Source organism: Arachis stenosperma, chromosome 4, assembly GCF_014773155.1.
Source record: "Arachis stenosperma cultivar V10309 chromosome 4, arast.V10309.gnm1.PFL2, whole genome shotgun sequence".
In the NCBI taxonomy this organism is placed as follows: domain Eukaryota; kingdom Viridiplantae; phylum Streptophyta; class Magnoliopsida; order Fabales; family Fabaceae; genus Arachis; species Arachis stenosperma.
In genome coordinates, this window is record NC_080380.1 from 20,012,287 (window position 1) to 20,022,598 (window position 10,312).

The 10,312-nt window shown below is 36.5% G+C and overlaps 3 protein-coding genes across 3 annotated transcripts; 2 read left to right on the forward strand and 1 right to left on the reverse strand.

Moving 5' to 3' along the window:
- Positions 1-1,116: 1,116 nt before the first annotated feature.
- On the forward strand, positions 1,117-2,942 carry LOC130976593 (pentatricopeptide repeat-containing protein At5g50990). The gene is made up of 2 exons (XM_057901502.1): positions 1,117-1,304; positions 1,411-2,942. The coding sequence occupies exons 1-2, from the start codon at positions 1,169-1,171 to the stop codon at positions 2,925-2,927; spliced, it is 1,653 nt and encodes a 550-aa protein (XP_057757485.1). The 5' UTR covers positions 1,117-1,168; the 3' UTR covers positions 2,928-2,942.
- Positions 2,943-3,190: 248 nt separating this feature from the next.
- On the forward strand, positions 3,191-5,608 carry LOC130976594 (probable 3-ketoacyl-CoA synthase 21). The gene is made up of 2 exons (XM_057901503.1): positions 3,191-3,412; positions 4,117-5,608. The coding sequence occupies exons 1-2, from the start codon at positions 3,337-3,339 to the stop codon at positions 5,385-5,387; spliced, it is 1,347 nt and encodes a 448-aa protein (XP_057757486.1). The 5' UTR covers positions 3,191-3,336; the 3' UTR covers positions 5,388-5,608.
- Positions 5,609-6,017: 409 nt separating this feature from the next.
- LOC130974746 (UDP-glucuronic acid decarboxylase 2-like) lies at positions 6,018-8,723 on the reverse strand. Its single transcript, XM_057899602.1, has 7 exons — positions 8,145-8,723; positions 7,286-7,433; positions 7,103-7,182; positions 6,925-7,008; positions 6,756-6,830; positions 6,491-6,583; positions 6,018-6,242 (listed from the first exon to the last, which is right to left on the reverse strand). The coding sequence occupies exons 1-7, from the start codon at positions 8,721-8,723 to the stop codon at positions 6,018-6,020; spliced, it is 1,284 nt and encodes a 427-aa protein (XP_057755585.1).
- Positions 8,724-10,312: the final 1,589 nt, after the last annotated feature.

The window sequence follows — 10,312 nt, forward strand, 5'->3', positions numbered from 1 at the left end:
TTTCGTCTAAGACATATATTTGTTCTTACATTTTTTTCAGCTTGGTTTCTGCCTGCCATTATTTCTGAAATGAAAAATACACCCATAGATATCAGTAAGATACACCCATAGATATGAGTCAGATACACCCATACATATGATTCAGATACACTCATAGATATGAGTCAGATACACCCATAGATATGAATCAGATACACCCATAGATATCAGTCAGATACACCCATAGATATCAATAAGATACACCCATACATATGATTCAGATACACCTATACATATGATTCAGATACACCCATAGATATCAGTCAGATATTACTCAAACATGCATTAATATACAACGTCAAACAACATTACAAGGTGAAGCAATATACACCCATGGACAAGCAAATATTAGAACAGTTGCAAGTGATCACTATACTACAGTATATCAGTTCAAAAATATACACCCAACAAAATACTCCATATACACCCACCAAATCAAGCAATATACTTCCAAAAATCAATTACCAGAAGAACTAGAACAACAAGAACAGTAACACCTAGAACAACTAAGAAGAACAGTATAACCTAGAACCAAGAATAACATTAAAACCTAAAACAAGTAGAATATTAAAAACTGTAAAACCTAGAAGAACAGTAAAACCTAGAAGAATGTAGAAGAACAGTAAAACCTAGTTCTTCGTTTTCAAAATTTGGAAAATATAGAATATGAGTAAAGTAGTAACGTAACGTACCTTGAGTATTATAACTTCGTTTTTTCTGGAGATTGTTGATCGAGAGTTCTATGTTGTGTTGATGGAAAGTTCTGATCTTTGCAACGAGTACTATCTCTACAGTTTGGAATGTTGCTCGAAAATGGACGGTTTGTATTTTCTTCGAACGGGTTGGAGAAGTGGAAGAGTGCACTATTAAGGAGCGCTATTTGCGAAGAGAAACCGTTTGAGTGGGGTACGTGCAATTTACACTCCATTCAAATTAAAATGAGTGCACGTATGAATGATGTGTGAGCTGAGAATTTGTAAAATTTGTAGAGCTTTTTGCTTGTATGTGTAGCAGGCCCGTTTATAAAAAAAAAATTGGAGAGTATCAATTTTTAATAAAATTATGTTGTTTAGAAAGAAAAAAGAAGAGGGACAAATGAATATGCTCATTGCTCAAGAAGACGACGACGATGATCAAGTTAACACATTTACTCACTGTCACTAACAAGCTTCCTTATTATTCCGAATCATGCTATTCGATTTGGAACCCTAATCGTTCCTTGTCTCTCTCTTCCCCTTTCCATTCCCACTGCTATTCTCTCACAGGTATGTACACCTACCCACATTCTCCTCCCAATTCCCACTTCTATGCAACAAAGTTCATTTTTTTAATGCAAAAACCGTTCATTTCAAGCTTTTATACTTGTTTCAGATCACAGGGTACTCCACAGGGTTCTTGAACAATGCAGAGTTTCCAGGGATTCCAAAACTGCAGCAAAAACCCATGCAAGGGTTGTAGTACTTGGGTATGCTACGTACCCATCAATTGTTTCTTCTCTGGTTTCAACCTATGCTAACTGTCACCTACCCCATATTGCAAATCACGTTGTTCATCATGCTTTCACCCATGTTTCGAACCTATTCAACATGAACTTGATACTTGAAAGGTTGATGAAAGTTGGGCAATGTGATGTTGCCAAGAAGGTGTTTGTTAAAATGCCTGTTCGAGATGTTGTTTCTTGGAACACCATGATTGGAGGGTACGTGAAGAACTCGCGGGTTGTTGATGCACTGAGCATTTTCAGGGGTATGCTTAATGCTAAAGTTGAGCCCGACGGGTTCACATTTGCTTCTGTGGTTACTGCGTGCGCACGCCTTGGGGCTCTTGCTAATGCCAAGTGGGTGCATACTTTGATGGTGGAGAAGAGGATTGAGCTGAACTATATACTGAGTGCTGCATTGATTGACATGTATGCTAAGTGTGGTAGAATTGATGTTTCGAAGTGTGTTTTTGAAGATGGTGTGCGCGATCATGTGTCGGTTTGGAATGCTATGATTAATGGGTTGGCAATTCACGGGCTTGCTTTGGATGCAGCTGCAGTGTTTTCTAGGATGGAGATGGAAAATGTTTCGCCTGATAGTGTTACTTTTATTGGGATTCTGATAGCTTGTAGCCATTGTGGATTGGTTGAAGAAGGTCGCAAGTACTTTGATATGATGCAGAATCAATTTTTAATTCAGCCGCAACTTGAGCATTATGGAACCATGGTTGATCTGTTAGGACGATCAGGGCTTTTGAATGACGCGTATGACATGATTAAAGCAATGCCAATTGAGCCCGATGTTGTTATCTGGAGAGCACTTTTGAGTGCTTGTAGAAACCATAGAAAGAAAGAACTTGGTGAAGTTGCAATTGCCAATATATCACGTCTTGAGAGTGGTGATTTTGTCCTGCTATCGAATATGTATTGCTCTTTAAAGAACTGGGATAGTGCTGAGAGGGTGAGACAGATGATGAAAAAGGGAGGAGTTCATAAAAAACAGGGTAAGAGTTGGATTGAATTGGGGGGCAGCATTCACCAATTCAAGGCAGCCAATCACTCGCATGCTGAAATGAAAGCAATTTACAGAGTGTTGGAAGGACTGAACCAAAGGGTTAAGCTGGAAGGTTTTGCTCCCATGACAGAGTTGGTTTTGATGGATGTTTCCGAAGAGGAAAAAGAGGAAAATTTAAACCTTCATAGTGAGAAGTTGGCCTTGGTCTATGCCGTGTTGAAAACTAGCCCTGGAACTAAAATCAGAATTTTCAAGAATCTTCGTATCTGTCAAGACTGTCATAATTGGATAAAAATTGTGTCCAGAATATTAAACAGAGAAATAATCGTGAGGGATCGCATCCGTTTTCACCAATTTGAAGGTGGTTTTTGCTCTTGCAGAGACTACTGGTAGAGGTAGCTATTCGAAGTAATACTTAGACCCTTAGGCATTTATAGCACTTGAATCTTTGGCGTGTCTCTCAATAAGGGTAATGTTTCCTTTACCTCCAGCCGATCGCATACCATCAATGTTGATTTTGCAACAGCTATGGTTGCAAGCAAGGGTGATCAAGTGGAAAACCTGAGGATTTCAAGTTGGCATTTTTTGAACTTGCCCATGTTAACAATGCATCACTTGGGTACCATAAAATTGTTGTTACAACTATGCCAAAAAAAATGTCGTTGTTACAACTTAGAAATTAGAAGCACTGAAATTGAGAGTTCCTATTATTATGATGGAATCAAGTGCCTAATTGGGTAGCATTGGAGATTGAAATGCTCTGATTGGACTGAATAACACATCCTGTTATTCTGTCTGGGCTATGCATGATTGTGTGAAAGTCAACGGGAAGCAAGTTTATTGGCATATTGCAAATCATCAAGTACCTTTCTATGTGGGTAAGAATATGCTTTTGGCATGCATTACCAAGTTACCAGAATTAATTGCTTACGATGATGCCATTAGATTACTTATTGCTCTGAGAAGTGAGTGTTAGGCCATTGTGTTCTTTTTAATTAGGGGTATGAAGAATGGGTGGAGGTCAAATTAGGCTAACCTACATCATGTGGATATGAAGAACCACCAAGTCACCAACTTCTTAAAATTATGAGAGACCAAACTACTATGTATAAAAATGAAATAACAGTATAAACATAAGATTTAATATATGCAATGTTTTCATATAAATGTCAAACTGTTATTGCATTTGTTTGCAAAAAGTGTCCAATTTTAATCCTTTTGAGGTTGGGAAAAAAAAACCCTAAAAAGAGCATATATTTTGGGGAAAATAAAGGATAAAAAAAGAATATCATGTTACCAACCACAGCCATTTCTCTTGTATTTCTTTCCCATTGGACTCTCTTTCTCAAGTCATGCCAAACTACTTTTCCTAAAATGTCCCTAATCTCAGGCCATCATGTTTTACATGATCAACCTTTGTGCTTAAAAAATGTTTCCATTACAATTCAACTTCATAAACATTTTGGCAAAATAGAACCTTACAATTTGTATTCTCTATTGGAAATGTTGACACAGCATGTCAGCACTATCATTGATCTTATTTTCCCATCTTCACATCATTTTGCACTGGTACTGGTTGCAGGTCTAGCAATCCTCTACTTTGCATACAGAAGAAAAGCACCAATTTACTTGATAGACTTTACCTGCTACCGTCCACCTAGTTCTCATAGGCTACCTATTGCCATGTTTGAAGAGAATAGTGTCTTAGATGATTTAGATCCAGAGTCTGTTGCTTTCCAGTGCAAGATCATAGCGAAATCTGGATTCAGCGAGGAAACAGCCATTACTTCATCTTTAGCACAGATACCAAAAGTAAAATCTCTTGCCTTAGCCCTTGATGAGGCCGAAACCATAATGTGTTCAGCAATCTCAGACCTGTTTTGGAGAAACAACATCAACCCAAAATCCATCGACATACTAATCACCAACAGTTGTGTGTTCTGTCCTACACCATCTCTTAGTGCCATGGTGGTTAACAAGTTCAAGATGAGGAGCAACATCATGAGCTTCAACCTATCAGGTATGGGGTGTAGCGCCGGAATCATATCGGTGAGTCTGGCTAAGGACTTGTTGAGGGTTCATAGGGGCTCATTAGCTCTAATTGTGAGCTCAGAGACCCTTAATCTGAATTGGTACACAGGTAAAGTACACTCCATGTTGCTGACTAATTGTCTCTTCAGAATGGGTGGTGCTGCTATATTGATGTCTAGCAAGGTTAATGATAAACATAAAGCAAAGTATGAACTACAACATATTGTTAGAACGATCAATGCTCAAGATGATCAAGCACACAGATGTGTCTACCAGGATGTGGATCCAGAAAACAAAGAAGGTATTTCAATATCAAAGGATGTTGTCCATGTGGCCGGAGATACATTGAAGAAGAACATAGCTTCACTAGGGCCATTAGTTTTGCCATTGAGAGAGCAATTCCTATATGTAATTTCTATTATATGCTGCAAGGTGTTGTATAGAAGAAGATCAAGCATCTATACTCCAAATTTCAATCTCGCCTTCGAGCATTTCTGCATACATTCCGGGGGAAGATCTGTCATAAATGCCATCGAGAGAAGCTTGAGGTTAAGGAAACAGGACGTGGAAGCATCCAACATGACCCTTTACAGGTTTGGAAACACGTCGTCTTCTTCGATTTGGTATGAGCTTAGCTACACAGAAGCGAAAGGGAGGATGAAACGTGGTGATAGGGTGTGGCAAATCGCCATTGGAAGCGGATTCAAGTGTAGCAGCGCGGTGTGGAAATGTTTACAGGACGTGACCCCGGACAATGGCAGTGCTTGGAGGGATGCAATTAACATGTACCCTGTACAAGTAACTGATATCAAAATAAGTTGAGGCTGCTAATCACTATTGTGGAGTTTTAGTTCCTTGTCCACATTTTGTGTTTTGCTGCTTTCAACTTTCAAGCTCCAACTTCTTTATTCCTTTTCAATGATCTTTAATTTGTAAACGAATAAGGTGTAATATCTGCAAAATTCTTATCAAATAGCTCTAGCTAGGACTTCAGTGAAGAAACAAATCAAGTGATAGATTTCAAAAGGGATGAAGCATAACGATGTAAGAGAATACAATTTTATTTATTAAGTACCGCATTTAACCTCTTCTTTACTTCTGTCACTGAGTTATAAAAATTCATCCATTTATTCTCATAACACGTTTCCACCTGAGATTAAAAATTTTAGCTGAGAAATTTTTTTTGGAATACATGCTACAAGAGGGTAGTATAATACAATATACTATAAAATACAATTAAAAAAGAAAAAAATATATCTCTAATGAAACAAGCTTGCCATGGCATTGATGCTGCTTATTTTGATGCCAAATATTTGTATATCCTATCCATTGGAGTAATAAATAGATATCTATATATATATAATCTTAATATAGCTATCTAAGCAGGCCAGATTTTGATATTCTGTGCATCTTTATTTTCTTTTTCTGTGTGATTTTCCTTTCTTCCTGACTTTATTCTGCAGAGAGAGAACCGTCAAGAGAGCCTTTGGAATCGCCGAATAGCCTTTGTCGGAAATCAGAGACCATTCTAGGAAGTCCTTCGCGGAGGGACACGGTGGGCTGCCATCCGAGAAGCTCCTTGGCTTTGGAAATGTCTGGCTTCCTCTTATGAGGATCATCCTCTGTGTTTGGCCTAAACTCTATCTTGGCATTTTTGTCTATGGTTTCTTGCACAACCTGCACAAATTAAACCAAATACTCAAATTCATATCATGTCCTTTTGAGTTCTTATACAAATATTTATGAAAAGGTGGAATTGTCTTTATATGAAGTTGATAGTTGAAAATTGTTGGAGGACAATTTAGTTAAATATATCAAATTATTTAACGAGTCAACTATCAACTTTTCATGAAGACAACTACATATAAGACTTCACCGCATGAAGATGATGAAGCAAAATAGTTCTAGCTAGTATATACATATACCTGAGCAAGTTCAAGCATGGTGAATTCACCAGGGTTGCCGAGGTTGAAAGGACCAACATGATCACCTTCCATTAGTCGCATTAGGCCTTCTACCTGTTGGGTACACAAACCCATGTCAAACATTTCCTCTAATCTTCTTAAATATACTCATTTCATATAGCGAACAAGGACTAACTCGTCGATTGAAATTCAATCCAATAATAGATGATGGATCAATTGCAATAGTACCTTGTATAAAAACTATAGGTAAGAAAATAAGAATTACCAGGTCTGAAACAAATTGAAAGCTTCTTGTTTGTTTCCCGTCTCCATATACAGTCATTGGTTCCTTCCTCAATGCCTGAAAAATCGTTTGGAACAAGGATCAATAGTGTAGCAACTAATAAAGCAACAAAACCAAACCCAATAAAACTAAGGTTGAGAGTTTCATTTACCTGAGCAACGAAGTTGCTAACCACACGTCCATCATCAATGCTCATTCTTGGTCCATATGTGTTGAAGATACGAGCAATCCTTACCTATATATACACCAATTTAATTAATTTCATTGATTAATTAACTAACAAAAATTTGAAGATATTAATGTATATGAAGTGTGAACAAATTACAAACCTCAATACCAGCACCTCTGTGATAATCCATGCTCAAAGTCTCAGCAACTCGCTTCCCCTCATCATAACAGCTCCTTACACCTATAATTAATACCCCATAAATAAATTAAACATGCAATAGCAATGATATTAATGAAACGTGATAATAATTTTTAAGTCTCATTACTAATATATAATATTATACCAATTGGATTAACGTTGCCCCAGTAAGTCTCAACTTGAGGGTGCTGAAGAGGATCACCGTACACCTCACTAGTGCTTGTAAGCAAAAACCGGGCATTGATTCTCTTTGCTAACCCCAACATGTTTAGAGTTCCCATCACATTGGTCTTGTGCACACATTAGAATCAAGGACTCCAACTAATATGTGTTTAGTCATTATAAATGGTGAGCTATTATTTGTTTATTATTATTTTTTTTAATCTATTTTACTAAAATTTCTTTTAAACTTTATATAGAAGTATAAAACCATCACTTGGTATTGTGTCTATCAAAGAATAAAAATGAGAAAAATAAAAATAAAAATCTGATAACTATAACAATGCAAAACCAAAGCACTTAATTGAAGAAACAAAATTGACATGATAGAAATTAAAAACATATATATAAATATAAAGAAGAAAAAGGAAACTTTAATAAAAAAATTATTTTTTTTTAAAAACAGACATTTAATTATGTGCTTAAATATTAATAGTTTTCTTTTATCTAATTAGAAAAATCATTTAACTCAATCATCTACAACATAAAAAATGTTACAAAATAATGAAAATTAATCTATTTCCAAAAGTATAATTTCTAAATTTGTAGAGTCATCTGTTCTTGTATCTATCACACTCATTTATTTTTATTTTTTCTTTCATATTTCATGTTTAGCATATTAGTACTAATACAAATGTCTAAACCAATTCATGAATAATATGATCCTTTTATTAACAGCATACTTAATATATGTGAATATTTCTGATCTGTATGTGATGTTAAAGGTCATGCATGATGAGACAATAATAAGAATAATAATTGGGTTATGATTTGAGGAAGGATATGATAGTCTTGACAGGATTATACTTGTAATGAACAGGTGAAGCAGGACAAGCCAAGTGATAGATCTGATCAACCTCCAAAAGTATTGGCTCAACGACGTCGTGTCGTATCAGCTCAAAATTAGGGTTCCTAAGGTGATGCAGCACGTTCTCCTTTCTACCCGTGAACATGTTATCGATCACAATCACGCTGTCTCCTCTCTCAATCAAACGGTCCACCAGGTGGCTCCCGACGAATCCAGCCCCTCCGGTCACCACTATCCTCTTCCTCCGCCCTTTGACGCCGCCAGGAACGCGAACCGCGTCGGGTTTGGAAGTTGCCTTCGTTGCGTAGCTGGAATCTTCTAGAAGGATGCGGCGTGTCGGGAGCGTGGCGGAGGGCTCGGAGGAGTCGGCGACGATCGGGAAGGTGTGGAAGAAGAGTGCGGAGATGGCGATGCCGACGAGGAGGAAGGGGATGCGGTTGCGGAAGGCGCGAGACATTGGTGCTCCGGGCTGGGGAGGGTGCGGTGGGTCGGTGGTGGGCTTGCGGGCTCGGCTTTGGGCTCTGTGGATAAGTTCAGAGGCGGGAGAGGAGCTCATGCTGAGATAATAGTGTTAATTAATTCTAATTCTAATTAATTAAAACGGGTTTGTTATAGTTATTACTTAGTTACTTGTAATATAAGAAAAGGGATAATTGAGAATGTGAATGTGTTGGTGAGTGAATGAATGCATGGGTGGGAAATGGAGAGTGAGGGGTGTGTGTGGTGTTTGTGTTGGTGGAATTGTGATGCATGAAATTTGGCTTCATAATCGCTCTTCATCGTTTCATCAACCATTCATTACCATTGTTGTGGTGATCATTGAGGAACCACTCTCATGCATGCATATAATGATACAAGATTGAGACACAAACCACGTGTATGCATTCTCCATTATTAACTAAAACAGTTCAACTAGGTGTCGCGTCATGCTCTTTTCAATATTTAATTTGTTCATTGTAAGACGGGTTATTAATTAATTATTATTTAAGAGTATATATATAGAAGCATAATATTACTTGAAAAGGAAAAATATAAAAAAAATCCAATCAAAATTGGTCTTGAGTGGACCAAACCCAAAAATCTTAAATTTTTATTTATTTATTTAGGTTCAAGTACTACTATAAATGTAATGATTAATCTATAGCTAACTTATAAGTATTTTCAATTTTGACGGAGTTGGCTCGAAATTTAAAAATATTTTTTATGTTTAAAATTAAACTATTAACATTTGGTTGAAAAAAATGAGTGTTTTTTTTTTGAGAAATTCTCCATATACAAGCATTTTTTTATACAAGTCTTTACAAGTTATTATATTAACGCGCTTGAACGTTACTGCACGTTCTTCTTCCTCTTTCTCTTCTTCTTTTTTTCTTTCGTTTCTTACTTTCTCTTTCTCCTTCTTCAACTGTTACTGCACAATTTTACTGCATCGTCTTCTTCTTTTTGCTGCACATTCTTCTTCCTCTTCCTCCTCTTCTTCTTCTTCTTTTCTTTCGTTTTTTGCCTTCTCTTTCTCCTTCTTCATTTACGTGCTTTTCTCTTTGTTTTCTTTTTTCGTTATTCTTGATTTCCATTATTTTTTGATATCAAGCTCTGAAATCATTTTTGAAGAAGAAGAAGCAGCAGAATATGAGGAGGAGAAAGAGAAAGAGTTCTGAATTATGCATAAAGTGTCCTTTGGGTGTATTTTCTATAATCGTTTGGGTGTATTTTCTGTAATCGTTTGGGTGTATTTCTGAAGTTTCATTATTTTCAAAACGATTTCAAAGCTTGATTTCAGAAACCATGAAAATCGAAAAAAAAGAAGTAAGAATACCAGTAATAAACGAGTAAAACAACTAATGAAAAGGCAAAGAGAATAACGAAGAAATATCGTTTGGGTGTATTTTCTATAATCGTTTGGGTGTATTTTCTATAATCGTTTGGGTGTATTTCTGAAGTTCTATTATTTTCAAACGATTTCAAAGTTTGATTTCAGAAACCATGAAAATCGAAAAAAAGAAGCAAGAATACCAGTAATAAATGCAAGTAAAACAACTAATGAAAAGGCAAAGAGAATAACGAAGAAATATCGTTTGGGTGTATTTTCTATAATCGTTTGGGTGTATTTTCTATAATCGTTTGGGTGTATTTCTGAAGTTTCAT

Excerpts from the sequence above, each read along its gene's own strand:
- LOC130976593 (XM_057901502.1), top strand. The coding sequence starts at position 1,169 with ATGATCAAGTTAACACATTTACTCACTGTCACTAACAAGCTTCCTTAT. Across the intron at positions 1,305-1,410 it reads CCACTGCTATTCTCTCACAG|ATCACAGGGTACTCCACAGG; the intron begins GTATGTACACCT and ends TACTTGTTTCAG.
- LOC130976594 (XM_057901503.1), top strand. The coding sequence starts at position 3,337 with ATGCATGATTGTGTGAAAGTCAACGGGAAGCAAGTTTATTGGCATATT. Across the intron at positions 3,413-4,116 it reads TCAAGTACCTTTCTATGTGG|GTCTAGCAATCCTCTACTTT; the intron begins GTAAGAATATGC and ends TACTGGTTGCAG.
- LOC130974746 (XM_057899602.1), bottom strand. The coding sequence starts at position 8,723 with ATGAGCTCCTCTCCCGCCTCTGAACTTATCCACAGAGCCCAAAGCCGA. Across the intron at positions 7,009-7,102 it reads ACAGAGGTGCTGGTATTGAG|GTAAGGATTGCTCGTATCTT; the intron begins GTTTGTAATTTG and ends GTGTATATATAG. Across the intron at positions 6,831-6,924 it reads TTAGCAACTTCGTTGCTCAG|GCATTGAGGAAGGAACCAAT; the intron begins GTAAATGAAACT and ends ACGATTTTTCAG.